The sequence below is a fragment of the Leptonotus elevatus genome, chromosome 2 (genome assembly GCF_054856555.1).
Source record: "Leptonotus elevatus isolate MCC_2025b chromosome 2, RoL_Lele_1.0, whole genome shotgun sequence".
Taxonomy (NCBI): Eukaryota; Metazoa; Chordata; class Actinopteri; order Syngnathiformes; family Syngnathidae; genus Leptonotus; species Leptonotus elevatus.
Window position 1 is genome coordinate 23,353,595 of NC_141240.1, and position 26,918 is coordinate 23,380,512.

The 26,918-nt window shown below is 41.2% G+C and overlaps 1 protein-coding gene across 3 annotated transcripts in view; it reads left to right on the forward strand.

Moving 5' to 3' along the window:
* Window positions 1-16,753: 16,753 nt before the first annotated feature.
* LOC147179253 (nociceptin receptor-like) overlaps window positions 16,754-26,918 on the forward strand; it is a 47,095-nt gene continuing 36,930 nt past the window's right edge. Inside the window, exons 1-3 of one of the 3 annotated variants that reach the window (XM_086068979.1) lie at window positions 16,754-16,866; window positions 16,970-17,062; window positions 24,849-25,090. In XM_086068979.1, coding sequence (XP_085925105.1) covers window positions 24,882-25,090 — 209 coding nt within the window. In that variant the 5' untranslated portion in view covers window positions 16,754-16,866; window positions 16,970-17,062; window positions 24,849-24,881. The other 2 variants (XM_086068978.1, XM_086068980.1) reach the window with 2 other exon arrangements.

Here is a 26,918-nt window from a genome sequence, read left to right on the forward strand (position 1 = left end):
ACTCCAATACCAATTATGCTCATGAAGTCAGAATGAAAAGAACTATCACCACAATTTATATTTCTATACAGTGCGTCCCTGCTATTTGCAGGTGACAGGGACCAGGGCAGCCTACCAATAGCAAAAATCCTTGTGTAATTGGCAACCATTTAAATGCATGTACAGTATAGATATGTTGTTTGATTGATTTGAAGGCCATATGTAGATAGATAGATAGATTGAAAGGATAGATAGGGAGAAAAAGGACAAATTATGCTTATAGAAGCACATTTCCCATGGTAGCTCATTTCACCCACCCACACGCACGCATGCATTAATAATGCTATGAGGATGACCATGCGTGGCATTAACTGCAAAATGAACTTTTATCCCAGTCACGAGTTTAGTCATATTGTGTATGGTGAATTGGTGGGAGGGATATTTGTTCGGAAGATGTAACTGTCTCACATTATATTGTAGCGGCAGCTGGCAAGAAGTTCAGCGTAGCATGCCGCAGGATCGACTCTCAGCTGAAACATTTTCTTTGTTAAAGATAAATCGATCCCTCAGCAAGACAAGAATGTTCCAAATACCGGTCGCCAATTACTTCCTCCTTTCGTGTGTGAACCCTTTTAAACAGGCCGCGTGCCCAAGACGACGTCAACAATTATTTCTCTCTTGCTTGCTCGCTCTCTCTCTCTGTCATTCTCACCTGCTCTCTCTCTCTCTCGCCCGCTCTCTCTCTCTCTCTCTCTCTAATCCCCATTTTTTATAAATGTACCTGTAATCTAATTACATGTTTTTTTCCTGCAACTCTAACGGAATACAGTTAAAAAAAAAATTGTAATCTGATTACGTAACGGCGGTACATTCAGTTACTCCCCAAACCTGACCTTAATCCGTCATACGTGTTTGTGTACCAGTAGCTGAATAATGACATCCAGGTCAATTCCGTGTACAAGTTGCATTACTCATCTGACCAGTGCTTGTGAAATTATGAATTTATATGCTTTGATTTTGACCATCCAATTAATTGGTCTGACATTACTTTTTTTTTTTACTTTACAGGTCATCTCGTGGCAGGATTAAATCCGTTTGCGGATGTGATCCGGCCCACGGGTCGCATGTTTGACACGCCTTCTTTAAACTAGAATTATCAAAGACGGTTAAAAGTCCCCAACCTCCCTAGCCTACATCTTTTCACGACTATGAAAGGCAGTTTAGAACAAGAGCCTAACACTCAATGAACGTCAAAAATGAATAGTGTTCGTTGAAGCTCTTAAACATGTAGTTGTAGACATCAACAATAAATCTGACATAATTGTGTACATTTTATAGAATTTAGAGTCTTGAATTACTACAATTAAGTTTTTTTGTAAAAAAAATAAAATAAAAAAGGAGGACAATTCATAATTTTTATTGAAGCAAACATATTTGTTTGTTTGGATTTTTTTTTTGGAACAATGGGAGAAAGCCAGATTAGAAGCTGACATCAGAAAACCAGAGGTGAAAAGCAAAGGTGAGCTTTGAACCTGAAGTCTTTTTGATGGCAGAACTCAAGCGCTAACCCCTCTTCCACTCCATCAAACATAATGGCTACATTACCACAGCGCTTGCCCGTGTGAAGAAAATCTTCACATCTCTACAGGGTGATACAGAACCCTCCCACCTGTGTCTTCCAATTTTGTCCTTGTTTCTTGGCACTATACTGGATTACAACCTCCTCTGCTCCCTCCAGTGGTCACTAACTCATCTTGTGTAGATCCTTGTCTTGACAATTCTGTCTTCCATTTTGACTTCTTATTTTCTTGAACCTCTACCCCCTCCGAGCTTACAGTCTTCCTCTTTAACCCTTCTGAAAAAGTAGATTAAAGTAGAAAACCCCAGCAGGTAGGTATGTATGTGTTGGTAGGTTATGTGTGTATTCCATCTTCACATATGCAATTGTATTTGTGAGTTTATGCAAATGATGTGAGTGTTTCCAGGCACAATTTGTCCTCAATGTATTTACTATAATTACAGCTTTCTTTCTGAATGTTTTGTATCAAGAGAGTCCTGCTGATACCCCTGGAAGTTATGAGTTCAATAACAACAAACCTATCTGGGTACACATACTGTATCTTCCTGTGACTTTTTACATGAGACCAACAGTCCTAAAACCTATGAGAAAAAATGCTATGGTACTTGTTGTTGAACTCCCAACATGGGGTTAGTGACATGGTGATGGCAGACTCTGGACGGCCCAACAGTCTCATTCTCAGCCGAGGTGTCCTAGAGGTCTTTCGGGCCCTGTTGCATTGACATCTCAAAATTTAAAATTGGAAACTAACATTTGAAAAACAGGATTATTTTTTCCCATGAATAATAAATAACATGATACATAAGCATATTAGAAGAAACTCACAACTCCAGCTCAGTGACTGTCTAAAGGATGAACACCACTTTGTTTGAAGATGAATTTGGAAAGAGACTTCAAGAATAAATGCCAAACTTTGAAATGTAAATATACACCAAAAAAAATGTTTAATTTTATTATTATTATTTATCAAGGTTGCTCTTCATTTTCTACTCTAATCCAATCGTCACTAGGGTTACTTACTCCCCGTTGCTCACCAAGCGCATCCACTGAAGAGAACATGGCAACCAAAACTTGCGTTTGTGTAGTTGAATTAAGACGAGGCACTATTGTGCCACCTCTAGTCCCTTGTGCATGTTTGTTGTACAGAGATTTTGTTTTTCACCAACAATTTTTTTTTTCACTTCTGCACTGTTTGTCTGTTGGAGGTCCGTATAGAAGAATCTATGAAAATAAGAGAATCTGAACCTAGTTATGGATATTACCGCACATACTTGGATGTTGAACAATGACTGTTTTTCACAAATCCTGTTTATTGTCGAGTCAAGCTAAGTCAAGTTTAATGTTGTGGTTTGGGTTTGGTTAGTTTTGTTTTGTTGTCTAATGTCTATCATGATCTGTATTTTGTTTGGTTAGGTCTTAGTTGTCATATGTCTCTGTTGTCATTGTGCTCGTCATCCCAGTCCCTTGTGCAGCTGCAGCTTCAAGCACCAGCTCCTCTTCCGGCGGCACACGCCCTGCGGCCTCCTTCGGATCCTGTTCCGGCGGTGCAAGCGCTGCGGCCGCCTTCTGCTCCTCCACTGTCAGCGCACTCCCTGCGGCCGCCATCGCCTCCTCCGATCTTCCCTTCTGATCCTGCTTCGGCTGCCCTCTGATCTTGCCTCGGTGGCGCACATACTGCAGCCATCCTCTATTCCCGTCTCGGACTCTGCCGCGGCCGTCCTCTGCTCTTTGTGGCTTGGTGGCACGGACCATGCCGCTGCCGCCTTCTGCTCCAGTGTGGTATCGGGGACGCCCTCTTGACTGGCCCCGACGGGCTCCTCTCATCTGGCGACCAGGATGCCCTCCTGAATGGCCCCACCAGGCACCTCTTATCTGGCATCCGAGATGTCCTCCTGAATGGTAACTTGGCAATCGCTAGATTGATATTGTGATTCACTCAATGTCAATCTGGGGTTGCTTCACGGTGATTTGCTCGGGAAAGGCAGGACATTCGGTACAATACTTCGAGCTGATTGGATGATACGACATCTTGTACACTTTTGTTTTGACCAATCACGACCACGGATGAAAATGTCGTCTTAGTTATTGTTGAAGGGGGGGAAGCACGAAACGCCTCTCGCTGTTCAACATTCAACAAGGAAACGGTGAGTAATTATGAAGAACATAATTAATTCCAGCTTCCATTCGTCCATTTTAGATTTGTTATTTTCCCTCGAGCGTCGAAGCTGGTTTCCTGGTTCCGTCACAGCTGCATAATACCCCCCAAACACAAGGTTGCTCTCTGATTGATCCGAACCACCGATCGGTGGAAATCAACGGGTACGGTACAAAATGTATTCTTGGGAGTTTGTGAACTCACAAATACCACAAGAATTCATCTTGCAGAGCAAGGTTACCTGAATGGCCCCGCCGGGCACCTCTTGTATGGCATCCAGGACGCCCCCCTACCCATCCCTGCCCGGCTCCTCTTGTCTGGCGTCCAGAAACCCCTCTTGACTAGCCCTGATGGGTGGGCCGTGTTCCCGCCTCCGTACTTCCTTCTGCCCACCCTGTTTTTGGACTCTTTTGTTTTGGACTTTATGGGCAGTCTGGGATCCGTCCCTTGGGGGGGCCGGTGGGTACTGTTGTGGTTTGGGTTTGGTTAGTTTTGTTGTCTTTTGTCTATCATGATCTGTGTTTTGTTTGGTTAGGTCTAAGTTATCATGTGTCACTGTTGTCATTGTGCTCTTCATCCCGGTCCCTTGTGTCTTCCAATCAGCGCACTCTGCCACGTGTCTCATGTCCAGGTGTTTGTCATTGTCTCGTTAGTTTGCTTCTTGTGGCGGCCGTGGCCCAGGAGGAAGAGCCATCCAGTGACCGGAAGGTTGGCTGTTCTATCCAATATTATTATTCTATTTAGTTCCCTCTTTCCCTGCAGTTTTTGTTGGATCATTTGTTTGCATATCTCAGTCTTTGTCAGTTGTCCTGTCTTTGCTCTAGTTAGCCATGTGTGTTTTGTTTGTTACTTTGTATCTACTTCTGGTCTTTTGTTAGCCGAGTAGTTGTAATTCCAAGTTCCTTGTTTGCATTTCGTTTTTTTTTAATGGAAATAAATCCCTCTCTCTCGACTCACCACTTCCTGCATTTGGGTCCTCAACACCCCGCACCTGACATTTAATAGTATAGCCCTCAATCACAAAAGCCTCTCAAAGGGCTTTGGAGGCCCACAAAGATTGACAACATCCCCTGGTCTATTTGTATGCTGTATATCTTTAAATCACCCACTAAAAGACCATCAATTCTTTTATTCAACCTTCACGTCATTGTGTCACTTGTGCATGGGGGGAAAAGGCAGTTTCTCATTTATTTGAATAAGTTACAAATGCTTTGGCACATCCATGCATATGATTATGTACAATTATCCAGACACAGTGATACGTGAACACCAGCTGCAAGCTACCTCAGGCCAAATTGAGACATCTGAGAGGTGGAGGACAAATGAAGTAACCTGGACACAAGATGAAGTCATCTTGGTTAATCAATTGTCAGTAATTACCTGTCTGCAGTCCTCTCACACAGTGAAATATATGAAACTCAGTCAAAGCTTTGTAGTCTGAGACGGGGTGTTTACTTGAAGGAATAATTTCTACTTTAAAGAGATCATTATGAAATCCCTGCAGCAAGTTGCTTGTTGCCTATATTTCAGAGTGAGTCCATCCACACCACTACAAGCTGCTTAACAAAGAGAGACGATTGGTTGTGCAAGACAGCTGTAAAACTCCTCACAATTTGTAGTCAACCCCAAAGATGTTGTGACAGGGGCCTAACCCTGACCAGACCAACCCTACAAAAAATCAAACGGCGTATGAGAATCAAGTTGAAGTCACTCAGGTGTACTTGATGGATTATTGCAATATCTTTCTAAGGGGAGCGCTGCTACTCGAGGGCACTTAGCGGAAGATTAAAATGGGTTATTCAATTAATGAAGCATCGCCCACTCAACGCCTACTTGATCGACACATATCCTGATGGACACCTAAGAGAACTCCCCCGAATATCTCACTTGCAACGGCCACTTGCAACGGAAGTGGCCCATTGCAAAACAACAAAAACAACCAATCTTAGAGCCTTGGACTATTCACAGCACACAAAGCGATTGAGCATGAACGGATCCGCTGCAACAGGAAAACAACATCAGCGTCCCACTTCACTTGATATTGCTGTCCAGTTGGGATATCGGCTTTAATTATTGTACCCTACTATATTTTGCCCACATATCTGTTCATTGAGCAATGGTGCTTACCCTCAGCAATCTGCTTCATAAACTTAAAGGACACACTTCATTTGGTTCACATGCCCCTCTAATGAGATTCAATATGAGCTGATTTTAAAATTCTTAATTCTTTAAATAATTAAATCTATTCCTAACTAGTTTTGTTAATGTGGTTATATTTTAGTGGTTGCATTACAACTGCAGTGCTTTATTTGTCTCCTTCCTGATTTCTGTTCCGTTTGAACCGTTTAGATGACACTCGTTCAGATTGGCAAAAGGAATGTACCACCCCTGTGGATCTGAATGAAACTCTATTCACATTCTGCCTTTTCATTCTAAATGAAGTGTTTATATAGATAATTCATATAGAGAATGTTCATTCCATTTGGTCATTCGCATACATTCAAATCAGAAGACATGGCGCCATGTAAACACAGCCACTACCAGTTGGCCCTCAAGCGGAAGGGACATGCAGCAGAACAATAACCAGAAACATACCAGCAAGTGCACCTCTGAATGGTTAAAAAAAACCAAGAGAGAATGTTTTGGAGGGGCAAAGTCAATGTCAAAAGTTAAATCAAACTAAGATGCTGTGGCACAAACTGAAACAGGCAGTTCATGCAAAAAGCGTCAGGCATGACCAGTTTAGGGGGCAATTACCTTTTCACACAGGGCTAGATATCATTTTTGATTTTTTTCCCCCCTACATGAATAAAATCATCATTGAAAAAAGAATAAAAAGCATTTTGTATTTACTTGGGTTTTCTTTGTGAGATGTTAAAATTGGTTTGATGATCTCAAACATTTAAGTATGATAAATAAAATATAATTAGAAATCAGGAAGGGGACAACAACAAAAATCACAGTAGTGTATATTTCAGCAAAGTGGGAAATGTTTCTTATATTTTGACAAAACTGCAATACACAACTTCAATAATAATCATATTTTTCATTAATACAGTATCTGTGTGAGTTTAATTTAAAACTAAGCATTATTATAATTCACACTGTGTGTGTACAGGTACATTTATTTTATATTATATTGTGTAGTTGTACCTAACGAAGTGGCCAATGGGAGTATATTGAAGGAGAAATATTAAAGCTCGCTTAGATGCATGTGAGATGTGAAAAGAGAAATTTGAACGGTCTTGGGGGAAAAAACAGCACATGACATAACATGTTTTTATTGCACTGATAAATGCACATCGACACTGGCACAGTTTGGAGACTTAATTGACAAGCAAAAATGTGCGATAATGTGATTCAAAGTCGAGCTGTTATTGAATGTTTGGATGAAAATACCTCAAACAACTTAGCTCTTCATGCTCATTTGCATCTTTATTGAAATGGAGTGCAGCGACTATTTATTCTTTTTTTAAAGATGTGTAATTTTGAGTGATTATGACGACTGAAAAAGCACTTTGTCACTTCACACTACAACACTGCCTCCGACTGTGACTGGCAAACAGTTGGCGGTGTCTCACTTCGGAGGCCTCATGCTCATTTAGAATGTGTCGCTAGTGTGTTGCTAATAACGGAGCCAGTCAAGATCAAATTCTGTCTTCATCAGAACGACTGAAATGCAACATAGTTGGGAATCTGGGGAAAACAAGATTCTTACTGCTCTCTGCGCACGGTCCAAGACTGGAAACTGAACTGCTTCGGTGTCATGTATTTTTTTTCCATCAATAAATTTAATTAACGTTTGCTCATGTTTAAAATAAAAAAAATGTGTACATTGTTATGGAATAAAAACATGGACAGTCCATTTTTAGCAAGGCAGTGGTCATATTGGAGGATCATTATCATGTTGGAATACTTCCCCGCAAGCCCAACTGTCCTGTGGCCCATTTTCCGGAGAGAGGGGATCATGCTCTGCTTCAGTATGTCACAGTACATGTTGGCATTCATGGTTCACTCAATGGACTGTATCTCCTCAATGATGGTGCCACTCATGCAGCAGCAGACTATGACACTTCCACCACCAAGCATGACTGTAGGCAAGACACACTTGTCTTTATACTCCTCACCCGGGCACTCCATCTGAACCAAATATATCATAGTCTCATCAGACCACAGGACAGGGCTCCATTAATCCATGTCTTTAGTCATCTTGACTTCAGCAAACTACTTGTAGGTGTTCATCATCTTTAGAAGAGGTTTGCTTCTGGGACAACAGCCATGCAGGCCAGTTTGATACAGTGCACAGCGTATGGTCTGAGCCCCAACCCTTCAACCTCTGCAGCAATGCGATTGTATTTAGGGGTATTACACTGCAAGGTTCAAATTGTTTTTATTTGAATTTCTTTTTTAGTATGTGTGTGGGGGGGGGGGGGCGTGCCTGCGTGCGTGCATGCGTGTGAGTGCTCTATAATTCACCTGAAACCTATTAAAAATCTCATACCCGTCACCTTAACCAGATAATTCAGAGTCCCGCCAGAGTCATGAAGTTGTCAGGAGACCAGAGGAAGGGTCAAAGGAAAGAAAGATGAAACAAAGTGAAAACCAGCATCAACCAGACACTGCCTACCACCCACAGGGTTACAAAACCAGAATCTTTCACCAACTCCAGAAACTTCTAAATTCCAACAGATTAGGGAGACCTCAAGAGACCAAAGGAAAAACTAGAGAAAGGAAGGAAGGATAGATGAAGCAGAGTGAGAAACACAGACACAGGCCTCCACTGATTCGGCAAACCAGTGGGAGAAGCATATTCTATTTGAATTTCAGTAGATGCTGGTGTGGTGGATCTGGCATGCATAAAAAACCTCCACCAAAGAGGGGAGCCATCGACCTCGGGCAGACAGGGCAAGCACAGCCCCCCAGGACCCCCCAGGCCGCGGCAGCGCCAGGGCATAGCCTCCGAGCCCCGCGGGGCCACCGGCCAGAGAGCAAACCCAAGAGCCTGGAGCGCCCCTGTTACGACCGGCTCTGCTCGGGGAAGGGAAGTAACACAAACGGAGAGACTTCTAATAGTTGAATGAAAATCCGCAGTTTGAATTAGGGTGGTAGGGGTTTAACAAATTGAAAAATGAAAGACAACTACAACAGCCAGGTACACATTTAACAAGTGGCTGGTCAGGCACAAATGGAGTCACACAGTAAACACAAAGAAAACAAGAATACACAAAAAGCACTAATGGGTTAACCAAGGGAATACATAAATTAGCTCAAACACCGAGTGTCTCAGTAAAACACTGAAAACGAGAGACACGTAGCGAGACGAGGCGAGCTGCACTACTGAGTTCCAGCCGCCCGGTTATACGGGCAGTCCAGCCAGGTGTAGCTTGACGATTGGCAGGAAGGTCCGGTGCTGTCACAGCCGAGAAAGTCGGGGACGGCCGCCAACCAGGAACGGGCTTCGCATAGTCGTCTAATCAGAACGTGGTGCTGGCGCAGTCGTATAATCATTACGTCGCGCTGGCACATTTGAAGCTGCATCGCAGGAAAACAGACACCACTCAACACACACACACACGAGGGGAGCGTAGAAGCCGGCCGCCCCCCTAACCGACAGCCGTAACAGCCCCCCACCCCAACACGGCCCGCACCCCAGGCCCAAGTAGCAGAACAGAGCACGGCAAACCCCCACGGCGCCCCACCGGCACGCAGCCCCCGCTCCCTCAAAAAAAAAACAACACGCCCCACCCACACCCGCCACCCACCACAGCCCAGCCGCCGCCACTTCCCCCAGACCACCAGACACTTGTAGTACCCCAGCCCTAACTGCCACCGAGTCATCTCCTATACCTCAGGAATTGATGTAATTTACCACAACAACAGAAGACGTCATGTTGTCTGTTGACCCCAATATGTTGCCTCACATCTTCAAAGGCCTGTCATACATGTAAACGACACCTAATGCTGTTGATACCCCCTAATATGAAGACATGTGGGCACATAATGAGTCGAACAAGCTCTCTGTCGTCCCAAAAGACATGTAAGTTTCTTGTTTTGGATCAATGGAGTTGAGCTAAAAACAACAACAATTGACTGCAGCGTGTCTCTTTGGCTCAGCTTTATGGTGCATATTTCTCTCATAAATAATTCATACACACAAGCCAACATAAGTCACTGCAGTGCGATGCCTTGACTTGGCCGTCGAGACTGGGGAGGCTTCTGGCAGCTGCGGTTGTCCAATTAAAAGCTTTTCCTGCAAAGAAGGTGGTCCTCCATTAACCTGATGAGCTCATACCAGAAAAATTCATTAGTGTGGATGTCAGTGGGATTTTTGTTTTTGTCTGCAAATGTCTTCATTGACAAAATTTGACTTGATTTAACCTATTACTACACTCACAATGCGTATTATGTCAAAGCAGCTGAAAATGCATCAGAGTACACGAATGTCTCTTCCACACTATTTGGACTCCTTCATTCTGCCTCTGGGCTTCCAGATATCACAGTGCGTTTCACATATCATGGAAGTAGACGTCACATGTGACAATACTGAACACCATAATCCTGGCCCTTGGGTATTTTGAATAACCCTAAAAATACAACTAAAAAAAGGAAATGGTGAAATGTAGCTCTAATAACGTGCATGGACTCAAAATTGAAGCAGCCTAAAGCTGGTGCCTGGTGAGGCGGGCAAATAGCAGTCTGATTGCGGCGCTCAGCTTCAATCAGTGAAAAAAAGCTGCAGCGGGACCCAGGATGCAGCTGGATTTAGAATCGTGAAGAGAACAACTGCAGCAGCTGCTTGTAAAAGCTACAGTAGGAAAGGACAGGATCAGCCATTTGTAGCCTCTTTCAACCAGTTGACTTCTCATCTGTGTATATCAAAACTTTGGCCTCAATGTGTCCAAAAACACATTTGTTAAATGTGTTGAAGAATTGTTTCAACGGGCCCAATTATTTTTTTACATTTACTAATTACTAAATTATTATGAAAACATGCATGCTAATTTTTTTCTACCAAAACTCATATTGGCTGTGTATATGTTAACATAGCAGCAGATACTGTACAGCTCACACATTATTCACATTTAAGTAGCACTGGACAATTTGATATTCTTTTGTGTCACTTATGCCTTTCCTCCCACCCGAGGGCATCACTTCACACTTCACACACTCTTAAGTGGAGTGTAAAATAAAAAGCCTTCACTCATATCTACTGCATTCGCTAGATTTCCACACACTGTGAACATCTTTGAATGTATTAGGCTCTATGGGTTATTATGTTTCTCTAATTAGTCTCACCCATTTAATTTTGAACTGAAGTTACCGCTCGGGTTTTGAGTTTAGGATATAACTTTCTTTTTCTCTGCTTCCTTTGTTTTTCAAGAGCTTTCAGACATTCATTTTTCTTGTTCTGTTGGCCTTTGCCTTAAAAAAATTATATCCAATCTCGATCTCATCTTTTGAGTACCACACTGAGATAGAATCAAACTAGTGCCAAAAGTTGTGTTTGGGCATAGTGATCAGAGTTTCAGGATTCTTAACTGGTACGTTTGGTGAAAAATGCATTTAAGAAGGGCCTAAATGGGGCACAGAATCAGGTTCATATCACGCTTCGAGTATTGACCTTTTGCACGTGATGTCACAGGCCTCATAGGAACGCCCCCTCCGGGGATGCTGGACGGCAAAAGAGTCACTTGCCTGTATTGTAACCATTGAATCTCGTACAGCGTAAAGTCCTTTATCTAATCGATTATCTTATAAAATGGTCATATCTTGCTGTGCGGTCGGTTGACAGACAGGCAAAGGAGTAAACCAAATGTTGCTTTTTTATCACATACCTACTAATGAAGACAAAAGTCGTCGATTGATAGCAGCAATCAACAGAAAGGCCTGGCAGCCCACAAAGTATTCACGATCATTTGTTGTGAGGTTAGTAGATAAATGTTGTAATTAGTAGAGAAATGTTCATACATTTTACTAGTAAACGTACACTCTAACAAAGAGTGTAACAGAGGTGTCAAATTGCGTGTTTCAAACCCCCCCTTTCCTGAAAATGAATATCGGCTACAAATATCGGTTATCGGCTACCTTGACTACTAATAATCGGCATCTGTATCAGCCCTGTAAAAACCATTGGTCTATCTCAAATGAAACTTTGCAGAAATATTCTTTATGCCTCACTGAATTCTCATTGTGAAATTTGGTGCAGAAGACATCTAGGCGCAACATGAAGAAGATGATGTAATCAGCAAATGTTAGTACACAGAATGACCCACATGAGTTTAAATGTCCAGTAAAGAAAATATGAAAACAATTCAAGATAGATAAGCAAACAACCGTCGGACTAAAGACAAGAAAACTGCTGCCCTGAAAGAGTCTCCTTGATTCCTGTTGCTGGCAACAAAGAAAAATATTACAGTATGTTTTTTCGGTTCCCATTCTGTCCATAGCCATGACACATGAGATCATGACAAAGACTGATATGAGTACCCTCCTTGACATCCTGGTGAAGAATGAGAAGGATATTTATGAGAAGCCAGAGAGTAATAGTCCTTTCATCATTGATGATCAATTTCTGCTGCACAGCTTACCACTGAACTTGCCACCTCCATACAGAGGCTTTGGCAGAAGTGTTCTCAACCAAGGCTTAACCTCATCAGCTGAAAAAGTACTGTACACGTTGCCTTTGACGATTCAGAACACAGAAAGTGACAGGAGAGTAACTGACAACAGGACCTTTGCCATCACTGGACCGAAGCAGCGATGACTTCCATGCGATTGAATATTTACCTTAAGTCACGGTTCTTTATGAAGCAAATAACCCAATTTCTTGAAAATGAATGGTAGAGCCCGTCGTACGCAGATATGATTGAGTCTCAAGATTTGTTTCTTGATATACCCGGGGAATGTTATCGCTTCCAAGTGAAAGACGGTGTCATTAACCGAGAGACAGTTGACGAAATGAGGAGCGATCATGAGGAGGGTGACCACAAGATATACTTGCATTCTTTGGCAACCAACATAGACATTGCAGTGATAGAATTTCAGTAGCTTTCAGGAGAAACTCTGGATCAGAATGATTCGACTTTGATTGGTGTTGAACAGGGACCTGACCTTTGTGCTGGACTACCAGCCTTCCATGCAGACATGGGGTCTGACTGTACAATAGCGTTTGTCAGGTTTGACCTTTGGTTTAAAATTCGGGGGGACCTCTGTTTAATGGACCCTGATGTAGCAGATTTCAAATTTAACAGGCATAAAATTGTGTTTAGTTCACTCAAAACGCTCCCGTGTACAGACAGTAGTTGTCAAAATCTGATTTGATGAATTGGCTGGTGTTGTTAACTGGTGCAATCAACAGAGAGAGAGACTGGCACACATATTTCTGGGTTGTGATGCTGTTGTCAAAGACACAGCATATAGTACAATACAGACTAGATCCGGCTAACAGATGTACTGATATGTGGTAGCCATGTTGGCGGGGGGGGGGGGCGTTCCGATCCAAGGCAATGGAATGCATGGACATTATTAGCATAGCGTTGCCATAGGCACGCGACTCATAAGTACCGTGTCATATCTACCTATCCTTATATCTACACTTGTTTTGTACACGGCTTCGCTATATTGATTCTGGCACCGTCACCATTTGCTTTTTGTCAAGCCCTTTTCCCTATGGCGTCCAATCATAACGGAGGTGAATCTCGCGGCTCATGAAACCGACCAGCTACACACCATTATCTCCCCGCCGCAAGCACCAGGGAGGAGGTAAGTTTGGATAAACAAAACGTAAACCTTTTAATGAAAATGTCTTGACACTGTAATGATGGCTCTACACTTAACTGCCTCTACACTTTGTTTGCAAAATGTGCTGTTTGAAAACTGTTGTAACATCAAAGTAAACAACATTTTCATATTATTTTTCATATAGTCAACAAAAATATTAATGCAACACAATATCACCCTTTCTCTCAAATATTGTTCACAAATCAGTGAAAACTTTTGCCACATACACAATATCACCATTTCTCTCAGATATTGTTCACGACCTAGTCTAAATAATCCATCCCACCTCCATAGACTGCCCACAAAAAAGGCCAGCCTGAAAGGTGCAGTTGTGGGCAGTCTAAGGCACACCTGTGCACTAATCACGGTGTCTAATCAGCATCTTGAAATGGCACACCTGTGAGGTGGGATGGGTTATCTCGGCAAAGGAGAAGTGCTCACTATCACAGATTTATACTGGTTTGCGAACAATATTTGAGAGAAATGGTGGAATTGCGTATGTGGTAAAAGTTTTAGGTCTTTGAGTTCATCTCATAAAAAATGGGAGAAAGAACAAAAGTTTTGCGTTTATATTTTTGCCGAGGTAATAACCAGGATCTGGTGTCGTTACAAATACAAATGCCTCTCACTTTGCACTCACACTCGATCACTCCTTAGCCATGGAGAGAGGCTTTGGGACAAGCTATGCTAAGCTAAGTTAGCTAGAGAAGCTTTAACTCTCAAGACAAGTTTAATCATACAAAACGATTTAGTGGAAGATCATGTTTTTTTCTCTCCCCGTACCGTGATGAGGCCTGTTGAGTGCAAGGCTGGAAGCTTATTTAAAAAGCACCAACGTGAGGCTGCATTTTGCCAGAGGCATGAAACAGGCATTCACGCAAGCGTCGTTAGCAAAAGAATTACAGCACAGAAAGTCCTGGAGTTAGGACATTTCGACTTTACGACGCTCATGCCTTGTCCCCAGCACCTTGTTTTTCGTTAACATTTCCCACAGTAATCATGCCATTTTACACTCACACTCATTGCTTAACGCTTAGCGATGACACACAGACCGCATGCTAAAGCTAAGTTAGCTACTGAGAGGTTTTAACACGCACCTAGTGTCCGTCCGTGATAAATGTCCGTGTGGAAAAACGAAATATTGGTTCTGGCAACTTCCGGGTGCTGCAAATATGTTTTTGGAAATTACAGTACCAAATATTTTGACCTAAATTTCGACTTAAGCAGTGAAATCCGACATACGCGGAAATTTGGGCTACGTTGCTAGCACAGGAACGGAACTCACTCGTGACTCATGTGTAGAGTGTAGTCTACAAAACACCATAGAGTGATGGTAGGGCTTTATATTGGTGAGTAAAATTCATCTTACCTTATCCATTTTTGTACAGTGATGGCCAGTCCCCAGATCGTAGTCACGTCACCCTAATCCTAACCCTGTTCCTGACCACATCTCCAAGCGACCCCAGCTCCACTTGGCAGCAATAACATAAAACTTTTTTTTTTTTGTTAAAGCAACCCCAAACCCTGAGCAACATAACTTAAGAATGGCTATCTTGTGGCTCTGGACTGCGCACACACACAATCAAATTGTGTATGTTTGTGTGTGTCTGTGGTGTCGGTTGACCCTAATTTTACTGTGGAAAGCATTTTGTGATGCAATATTTGTATGAAAGAGGTTTGTTGTATCCAAAGATTGATTTCTGAATCATTGTCAAGGGAATGCAAATGTTTGCATCTTTGAAATGACTTTGCATGCTATTAAAGGCAAGCAAATGCTAAAAGTGGTTTTATCGAACTGTGAAAATGATGACCTTCCCTTTGAGCTTGCTTTATGCCCAGCTTCCAAACTGCTTCAGTGTTACCATGGTGATGGACTGCAGGTTGAGGATCACTGAAGACAAACCACAAAGTGTTAATACTTTTGTTCTCTTCATCCTCAACAGCACTTGATAACAAATACAACAATTTCCCCCAGTGTGTAGGCTACTTTATGTAAGATGCCTGAGAGCTTTTCTCTTATGAACAGTTTTTTTAAGTATTCTTTGATGTTTCTCATGGAATATAGTTGTTATGTTCTTTTGAAAAACGTCACATTTTACTGATACATATTGACCCTGTGATTGGGGTTTATCTACAAAAACTACCAAAGTTGCCTTGTGTATTGTTATATATTATTTTATATTATATTATATTATATTATATTATATTATATTATATTATATTATATTATATTATATTATATTATATTATATTATATTATATTATATTATATTATATTATATTATTAAATAGAATTACAGGATAGGCCTACTGAAGCTCTTTAATGACAACTGACTTTCTCTTGCTGGTTGTGGCAGTCAGTCAGTGTGTTAGTCTTATTAAAACAGTATTATTATTATTATTATTATTATTATGGGCACAGTGGCCGACTACAAAAACAAAATATTTTATGTTTAAAGCTGATCAAATTAATCCTATTTATTTTTTTCAAATATTCGCTAATTTTGAATCCGATGAATGCAACACGTTCCATAAATGCTGGGAACGGTCAGCGTCCAACTTCATTGGAACTGGGGTACGTATTAAGTATTAAGAATCAAAAGCAATAATTTGACTGAAATAGCATTTTCACTTCAAACTGTGTGCTCATTTACTGGTAGGATTAACTACTTTACACACAGCTGAGATCTTTTGGAAGGAAATATAGAAAGGACGGGAAAAAAGCAAGGAAAGACAGCAAATAAAATTAAGATAAAAGGGGGGAAAGGGACAATAAGGTAGGCCAAACTGAATAAAGGAAACAGGAAATTAGACAGACGTATATGATGGAAAGCATAGGGCATGGGTAAAGCGGTTGAGCGATTACGGCTGTATCATGATACTGCTGAATTGCTGGTCGAGGTTCTGGGTTTGAATCCCCGCTTGGAAGCAAGCATGAAAGTATAGGACAAAATGAAAGAAAAGGACAAGAAAAGCAAGAAAGAAATCATGAAAGGAAAAAGGGAGAAACAAATTGCAAGTGGAAAAAGAAGGAAAGAAAGGGAGAAAAAATCTGCGGTCTTGATTGAGATCAAATTAAAATATAAGGTTTGTACAAAATCATTGCTCAAATTTGATACAAACTAATACAATTAGCTTCTTTTGTTTATTAACAAAATGTATACCCTATATGCTCTAAGTTGTTTTGTTTTGACATGAATGATTTTCCTGTAGCCTATTTGCGAGCATGGAGATGAAGATGTTGAGCTTCGATTCATCTGTCAGTGGTGGGGGAGGAGTGCATCTTATACACCCCCTCCTCCCCGGGTCTGCCAAAACCTCCTACCCCCACCCGTTTGCCACCCGGCTGATGCGGAATGCTCCGCGCGGAGAGGTAAAGCCGTTCGTCCCCCCCTCCCTCTTCTTCATCCGCACCGGACCGACTGCTTGTGGACCAACACTTCTTCTTCTACATCTTCTTCTTTTCCCCGGTGCAGTAGGCTGCGGAGTGAAACGAGGAAGGCAGCAGGACGCTGCAGTCAGGCGACAACTACTTGCGGCGTATCTGCGTTTAGTCCGCAAAGAAAAAGGTAGGACCACGACCAGGAACGGGACCTAGACTAGTCTGGGCTTCACTAGATCCAGACCTAGCCCGCTGCACTAGAACATGAAGATGCGCTGATGATTGCGGGGAGGGTTTCAAGACATCTGCAGTCGGCTTGTGTCAACACGCCGTGCAGATGATGCGTTCAGTGTGCAAAAATGCGGCTGCAGTTTATACCGCGGTGCGTGTATAGGTGACGGGTCGCACGCGAGAGGGAGAGGGCTGCAGTGCGTTACATTACATTCAATTGTATACCTACTTAGACGCACCTGTGTGTCGGTCGGTCTGGCTGAGGTGACTTCTTTCACTACCGTGCGTGATGCATTGTGGGACGTCTTGCTGTGATTTTTTTGGGACTCGAGTTGTTGATGCTGACATAGTTTGCGCCTCATCTGCATGGCAACAAAACAAAAGACGTGTCTGGCGTGCACGCAAAATAACTGGCGTTCTCTTTTAACAGCATAGTTGTTCATGTTTGTTTTGTGCAGGTTAAGCAAGAAGTTGATGTGACAACATTGAGGCTAAATGTGTTAATACATTTGATTAGGTTTCACAGCTTTATACACAATATGGCGGAAAGGATAGTTTGCCTTCAAACTTGTTGCTTTAGTGATGCGCTTTTGACCACCACCAACAACAACAACAAAAAAGCTATACATGCCGAAAGTATTAAGTGGGGCCCTTTACACTTTAATGGACTGTTTAAACAGCAAACACATTTAACTGGGTTTGTGACTGTTAAGTGTTGTGGCCTGTATGTCAAAACCAACACTTGACAACAAAAAACAAACAAACAGGCAATAGCTCAACTAAAAATACGGTATTGTGCATGCCAGGCCGGTAGATGGCAATGCCACTGTGTAAGGAAACCAGACACACATGCACACCAGATTGAATGTAAACACAAAATCTGGATTAACCACCTCATTTTTGTTCACTTTCTTCTGTGCTAGTATTAGTAACAGTTTATTGTGCGCTATAAAGCAAGCTACTCTGAAGTAGCAGTGGAAGCAGAAGCTGCGAGTGGGTGTGTGCGTGTGTTTTTTTTTTTAATCATCAGTGTCATCGCACCCGGGTAGAAATGACTACTTATGTAACCAAAGTTATTTAGAGTCATGAAGACTAAACAACTCTACATCTTCTTCCGTTTTCACTGATGTATGCTTACGTTAGCTGCTTGCACTTAATCACACAAGCGTACTTATGAACAATAAGAAATCACCTTTGCATTTTCATAAGACTGGATTGGGTCTTTGTAATGTAATGTTAATGCAACAAGTGTTTTCCTATGAGTTGTCACATAAAAGGAAGCCTTACATGGACGCACACTTTCGACTGTGGGATGAATGCATATTCATCAAAGCTCAGACACACACACACACGCACACGCAGGCTCGGAGATTGAACCTGGAAAACAAAACACACTCAGACAGATTTATTGACGCTCTGAGCATGTGCTGTATTTATCAGGCAGATGCAGCCAGTCTTTCATGGGCGCACCTTCATTTAGGGAAGGTCAACCGCTTTGATGACTTAGTTTTTGAGGCTGCCGGCTGAAAATGGTCATTTTTTTGAATTGTGTGTGATAGGAAATAAATAAATAAATACAAATCTTCATCTCCATGAAAACTGTAGGAAAAAGTGTAGTCGCGTAGTGACACCATTTTACAGGAAGTACAATGTGAGTTCCTGTGGTGAAAATGAATCAATTAATGTAAAGGATTCTTAATAACTTGATTGTACTGCAAAAGAACAGTTAAAATAATTGTCCTTGACACCCTTCGTCACGGTATTGTTAAGATTTTATCGATACTACTACTCTTAATGATCGGTACTTTTTTTTTTTTTTAACAACTGCAACAACAATAATGTAAAATAAGTGAAAAAAGATTTACAGAAAAATAGATGTTTTGAACAAATTATGACATTTTGCCACTTTTGTTAAAGTCAGCAAATACAGCCTCCTAATGGGCTCTGCACCCGGGAGGCGGCGTCGCTCGCTCTCAATTCATTTTCTATGGAAGCAGGGCGACAAGGCGAAAATCGCCTTCCCCCAACCCCCTCGGCGACACGCGACATTCGTGCATGTGAAAAATCGCGCGCGTGCACGGCTCGCGACGCGATACCAGAAAGTTGAAACATCTTCAACTTTTTGGCGCTCCTAGCCGAGGCTTCAACCAATCAGCAAAGGTTTCATTGACGAGCCAATGAACGAAGGGCATGTTGCACAGTGGGCTATCCAGCAAAATGGATGAGATAATTTTAGCAGCGTTTATCATTTTGTAAAAAAACAAACAAACAAAAAAAAATATGATTTTGTACGATACGTCACGCAATCATTTCCGTGACGTCAACAAAAAGGCATGGAAGCATGAGAGCTTGTTGGTACAGGGTTAATTTGTCCGGTAAGTTTTCTTTACCATTTTTGTAACAGTTAATAATAATAATAGGAAATGGATGGATTTTCATACTGGAATTACGTACTGTAGTGAAACTTCTCCGTTTACATTACAATGAAAACGTTTAGATTCCCTCCAGTTGTAACAGCAGAGTGACGTATGTTGCTGCCGCCGTCGCGTCCCGTGTGTCGAGTTTGACATGGGAGGCGCCGAGGTACGTAATTCGCTGTGGCTTGTCGCCTCCCGTGTGTCGAGCCCATAATGCTGCAAATTCAACAAATGACTATTTTCAGTTTACAACCAATAAAATGTGTTGGAGCACATTTGCGGTCCCTATCAAGGTTTCTTATTTTTCCCCTTAATGTTTTTTTTTTTCCTTGCCCTCTTGTGGCTCGATCAGGGGATGTCGTAATACTTGTCAACTGTGGCCCTTTGAGACTTTTTTTGTGATTAAGAGCTAGATAAATAAACTTAGTGCATTTGAACAAAAAGGCCATTTTTATTTTCTGGAAGAAAATACGGTTATCATTCAGACGTTTGTATAAAAACATTCAAATTATTGAAAATTATGCTGAGTGCCATTTGCATTGACACTTTATAAAAAAAACCAGACAAAACCATCATTTGCGTCAACATTTAAAATGCAGTGTACGTCTTTACTCATCATTGTGTTTTCCCTGGAGTAGTAATTGATAGAATTGTGCATCGTTTTGTTGTACAGCAAGTTAAGTCAGCATTGTGCTTCGTGAAGCTCCTGTTGGTTTCGCTGTGACAAGCTCAAAAGGAGCTTGCCAGTAGCTGACGTTCACTCAATAAAGGAGCCCGTACCTGAAGCAAATGAGAAGAGAAGTTTCTCTTCTTACCTTGAGTGAGTCACAAATGCCACAGAATTGTAAGACATTCAAGTAGGACAAAGAGTTCCTTCTTCAAATTGTTAATCATCTCTCATATTATGTAAAGATGATTCTGTATCAAGAGAATATTTGTAATGATTTAGTACGGTACGGAAGAAATGGCCCTTGTGTGAGTGCGCCCTAAAACGTTATTAACTAATGGGCAAGGTTTCCAGTTGTAAATAACATTTGAAATGTTAAACAAGTGTAAAATGTTGATGGCAAGGACAACCACCCACCCTCGCTTTCACACCTCGGGACAACTCGGTCTTCAATGACCCTAACATGTACATTTTTCAAATGCAGTCGGAAACTTGATAAGCATGCAAGTGCCAACTCCACTCGGGAGGTCCAGAGCCAAGATTTGAACCTGGAATCTCTCAACGCAGAGGCAGATGTGCTAACCACAACGTCTGATTGAATTCCAAAGTGTAAAAACATTTTCCTGTTTGAATTTTGTGACAACCCCCGTATAAGAGTAAAGTAAACACGAGAAAGACAAGCAAAGCACTCAGGCTGCTATTACTCGACGGTGTGGCCACAGTAACGCAAACACTGTGAGGAGTTGCAAGATGATCATGGCTGCTTGAACCGCTTCCGCACTGCTACACAACTTGATTTACTGTCCTTGCCAGCCAGCCAGCATTTTGATGAAAATGAATGCCCACAGAATGTTGAAACATTTCCAAACGAGCTTTGGTTTCAACTAACCGGAAGGCAGAGGGTTCTTGATTCCCTCCCCTGATTAGATCACTTTTAGTCTCCTGACACCTGATATAATTTAAATATACAGGAAAGCCAGACATGTTTCTGTAGCACTTTGGGATGCAGTATATCACAAACGTGAGTACAGTACTCACATGTTCGTAACTATACTCAATCAAAAATATAAACGTCAAACTTTTGCTCAAAGATCTAAAACTTTTGCCACATACACAATATCCCCATTTCTCTCAGATATTGTTCACGACCTAGTCTAAATAATACATCCCACCTCCATAGACTGCCCACAAAAAAAGCCAGCCTGAAAGGTGCAGTTGTGGGCAGTCTAAGGCACACCTGTGCACTAATCAGCATCTTGATATGGCACACCTGTGAGGTGGGATGGATTATCTCGGCAAAGGAGAAGCGCTCACTTATCACGGATTTAGACTAGTTTGTGAACAATATTTGAGAAAAATGGTGATATCGGGTTTGTGGAAAAAGTTTTAGATCTTTGAGTTCATCAAAACAAAAGTGTTGCGTTGATATTTTTGTTGAGTGTATTTTACCAGCATATGTATTTTCACAGGACAACACAGGGGAAATAATGACACTTTGCTACAATGTTACCTGACTTTGTGATTGCACATATTGTATAACTGTAAAAATTTGGTCTCCTCAAAATAACTCAACACACAGCAATGATTGTCAACAGTGCACATCACAAGTGAAAATGATCCAAATCAGGCCCAATTAGCTATTTTCTCTTCCCGCGGTGTTATGTGACTCGTTATTGTTAGGTCTCAGGTGTGAAGGGAGAGCGGTGTTACATTTTGTGTTATCACTCTTACGCTCTCATACTGGTCACTTGAAGTTCAATATGACACCTCGTGGCAAGAAAATGATAATCTTGCTCTACATGAAAAAGGCTATGATAGATAACACCCTCAAACTGAGCTGCAACATGGTGGGCAAGAACATACATTTGACATACAGCCCAGTCAAGAAAAACATTTGAGCGCTGTCAACATTGTAGCATAAACGCATCAAATTGGCGTCCGTGGCTGTGTTGTGCCAGAAGGAAGAAATGGACATGAACATATTTGCTGAGGACAAGCAAATTAAAGGCATGGATTACAGTTACTACGGTCTGTGGGCTGATGAGACCAAAATAAACATATTTGGTTCAGACGGAGTCGAGCGTGTGTGGCAGCAACCGCTACAAAGAAAAGTGTGTCTTGCCTAGAGTCAATTAAGGTAGTGGGAGTGTAATTGTCTGTGGCTGGCACGAGGGAGTCACAATTCTTTAAGGGAACCTTGAATGCCAACATTTAGTGTATAGAAGCAGCGGAAAGTGGACCGAAGGGTCGCATTCGAACAAGATTACGACACCAAATACACCACCAATATGGCCACTGTCTTGCTGAGGGTAAAGGTCAAGCTTGGCCAAGCATGGCATTTATTGAGCGTCTTTGGGGCATCTTCAAATGGAAGGTGGTGTAGCACAACCGTCACCTTCATGACTTGTCAACATTGAGGAGGAGTGAAAGAGGATTCTTCACTGGCAACTTATACGACTCTGGTGGACTTCAAACTCAGGCAGCCATTGACACTTTGGGCACACATTTTTTCTTCAGGGTCTACTCACTTTTGTTGCCAGTGGCTTTGATATTTAAGCCTGCATGTTTCGTTGTTTTGATTGGACACTAAATTGATGCCATTATAAAAGTTGTCAAATGTGTCATTTTCCCCCCCAGTGTTGTCATCTGTAAAAAAAAAATTATGTAGAAAAATTCATCAGCATTCAAAACCACACAATCGACTGAACTCTAAAGAATCAATTAGTCTATTATTTTGCCTATACATAAAATATATTTATTGGGGGTGGGAATCTTTTAATGTCTCACGATTCAATTCGATTTCGATTTTTGGGTCTGCGATTCGATTCAGAGCGATTTTTTATTCAAAATGATTTGATTGACAATGACTTTTTCCTTCAATCTATAGATGTGCTAGGAATTGTAATGATCTACTCCAATCTGACTCGCGAATGCTCATTAGCGCGCTACTCGCGGCACTTTTAGCACTCAAAAGAACGGCTCCACGCTGAAAAAAACCTAACTTTTATTGGAATAACTTGATTGTGACTTTTTCCTTCTACTCTCTAATGTTGCTACAACTTAACAGTGTATTAGACCGCGTGGAACCACAGTGCCCCTCAGTGGCCAAACCGGGTACAACATGAACAGCGCTCCTAATAAAGGCAAGACAGTATAAAATAAATTAAATAAAATCGATTTGGGGACATTTAAAATCGATTCTGAATCGTACTAAATGAGAATCGTGATTCTTATGAGAATCAATTTTTTGGCACACCCCTAGTATTTATTCACTGGTGGCTGCAGGAATTAAAAAGCAAAAATATGAAACCGTAAGAGGGAGTGCAGTTGTTTACCTGCTTTTACTACTATTTCATAGGCAGTTGCACAAAGATGACAACTTTGTCCAAATGGAACACTGAAAAATTCTAGCGAGGCCAGCACTCGGCAACACTACACACATGCTTGCTATTCTTTTGACTTCCCCTCAACAGCTTCCATCTATTCATTTAAAATATGACATCTTGTCTTACGCAAGATCTGTAATGAGCACCTGTTATCATAAAATGAAAACATTGCGTTGCACTAATGCACCTTTTTTTCCGCCCTGCAGTGTCTTGATGTGGATTGCGTATGGTGGGATGTAAGAAGAGTGTCTGTGTTGGGGGCGGGGGGTTTAACGCATATACTGTAGAGTACATGTATTGAGGCTGGCAGTAACCGCGGGGATGCTGCAGCCGCAGAGTTAGTGTTTTGATGAATATTCATCACGGAAAGAGGCAGAGCAGAGGAGTCGGTTTTGTAGCAGCAGTTTGAGGTGTTGTTGCAGCAGCTGATGCAGGAAAGCATCAGTAACTACTGTACTGTTGCTAAAAAATGGGGATGGTTTGTGGAAAGCCCTTCTCTCTTATGTTTAAAAAAAAAATAACTTTTCCCATCTTCCATTGTCTTCATTGTGACAAGGTTACTATAGTAAATAAATTAAAAAATTACATTAAAAAAATTAAATTAAACTTGAAAAAAAAGTTAACAAAATACAAATGAATGCTTTTAATAAAACAATAATTAACTGAAAATACAGTTTACGTTCAAAAATAAAATTAAACTTACAATGGTAAATCGTAAAAATGTCCTTCATTTTTGTCTTTGAGAATGAATTTCATGCATATGCTTTCAGGGTTTATTTTACTGTAAATGTATTTAATTATGTACAACTGTTCAGCTATACAAAAGAAGGAAGGGTGATCAGTCATTTTGGAATTGTGTTTTACTTTAGTACACAATACTTATTGTGACCTTTAAAAAAATTGCACACAACAAATACTCCTATTGAAAAAAAAAAACTAAAACTACCAATAATGCATATGAAAACTAAAGGGGGAAAAAACATTTTCGAAGAATTAAATACTATTAAAACCCAACAAATTTATTCTACAAATTTATTCTACAAAAATATGTCATCAAAGTGAGAGGAGTCGTGTGGTGAAAGAATGACTAACTGTTGCCACTGTAAATGTATAGTCACGCTAACAATTACAATTTCAAATCTGTATGTAATATACAGTAAGTTTACGTCATCGTAACTGAGCGATCTTATATACGTAAATGAAAAACTATTTGGTAACATGTTTTGTTTAGACCAGCAGAGAAAGACTCAAGTCTTTTTGTGTTCTTCTCAGGTCATCGTCTTGCCCTGTGACCTCGCCCCGGACATGGACTTCCCCGACGAGCTCCTGCTGGCCGAGCTGAGTCACATGCAGCTCTACAACGACTCGCTTTTCCAGAACAACTTCAGCAGCGCCTACAATGACACAGACGCCCTGCTGCCGACTGGAGTCAAGGTCACCATTGTGGTGGTCTACATGATCGTTTGCGTCGTTGGCTTGGTGGGGAACTTTCTGGTCATGTACGTCATTATAAGGTAAGAATAACTCTTTGTTGAACATACTATTGTGAGTAGATCTTAGCACCCAAAAAGTCCACTCACCATTTGTGTTAGTGTCAGCGCTTATCCTCACTAGGGTCATATAGCCCAACAAATGAAAAATACAATTTGATCAAAATGTTAAATGGTAATGGAGTGCTCTTATATTGGGCTTTAATGGCATTATACATTATAGGGGTGTGAATTGCGTAGTACCTGGCGATTCATAGGTCACGATTCGATTCGATGCCGATTAATCCCGGTATGACTCTATAATTTGATGATTGCGATTTTTTTCTTTTTTACTCAAATTTTGAAAATACTAATCATTAAACTTGTACATGTACACTGTAAGATTTGTATGAACATTTATTTATTTATCTGAAACTTCAGCTTTATAACTGAGCTACTGTATTTAACAAACAAAAGGTTGCAGTCTGTTTCATGTTTGAACAGCCTTGAAATAAAATATTAAGGCTTAATGTTCCATTAATAGAACATTCTTCCATGCTTAATGTGTGAACCCTAACCCTAAGTAAGACGTTTTGTTGAATATTTCCATCAAAAATCAATTTGGCCACATTTAGAATCGATTCGAGAATTGTGCACTGTAAAATTCCGATTTATTGCCGAATCGATTTTTTTAACACCCCTAATACATTACAAAGATTTATTCACTGATCTCATTCAAATGTAGCGGAATGTGCGGCGCATTGACATAACAACCCACAGGAAGGTTTTGCTTTGTAGTTTACCATAATTAAATTTAATCTCCAGGATCTCGCACCATACCGTGGCCAATGGCAGAACCAGGATTTTTTTTTCCCCATTTTAAATCCATCCTCGTTGTGTTGTACTAGCCTCGTGCTAGCTAGCACTAAGCTAGTTCCGGCGTACAACTTTGCAAACTCCCTTTGCTTTGTTGCTAAGATGGCGCACTGACTAGCTGGGCTTTATTGACTTACTACTTAACAGTTACATTGAATGCATGTTAGTCGGGCGTCTGCGGGAAAGTAGCACACATGTAGCATTCACGCACGTACATACACATACGGAGACGGTATAAGGCCCTCTGAAAAGTCCTGTTTAATAACAATACGCTATGCTGACTGGAATCGGAAATTCTCATTCGGCGTTTGTTTTTCGCAACTCTATCCAAGTCACCACCAAATCGTGTACAGCCCGACTTGGCAGTGTTCCAAGTTGTATAACAGAGAAACATCTGATGTGCCGTGATGGTAGAAATCAAACACATCCTGAAATTGTAAGACCACTGTTGCTATAGTGATGGTGAGTGATGAGTGGCCTGTTTGTACAATACATTGGTGTCATGCAATCCAAACCTACCTACGAGCTATTTGATTACGTTTCCTGTCACAGACATGCTGCAGATGGGTGCTGGAGCTTCACCCTTATATCAAATTGTTGATAACACTCCACAAGGAATTGCTCTGTGTTTGCGCTCTACGGGGCATTTTCATGATGAACAGGGCGGATCTTGGGCCTAGTTGATTTCAATTAAGCCACAGTGTGAAGAGAAAGGAGAGCAAGAAAAGAGCAGAGACATTTTCGCTCATGAGGGAAGCACTTCAACACCAACGCTTAAACCTCTAACACCAAACATATCATATTAAATACAAGACATCTTTTTTTCTTATTAAAACCCTGACGTATATGATCTGACACATGCATTGCACGGATAATCCATTAGAGGGCAGTATCACGCCGCTGACGGCTTTTCCTTGCAAATTTGCCCCAATTGAGAAAGGAGAGACACCTAGGCTTATTAATAGTGGGAAATGTTCTTTCTAAATTTGGTTGATAT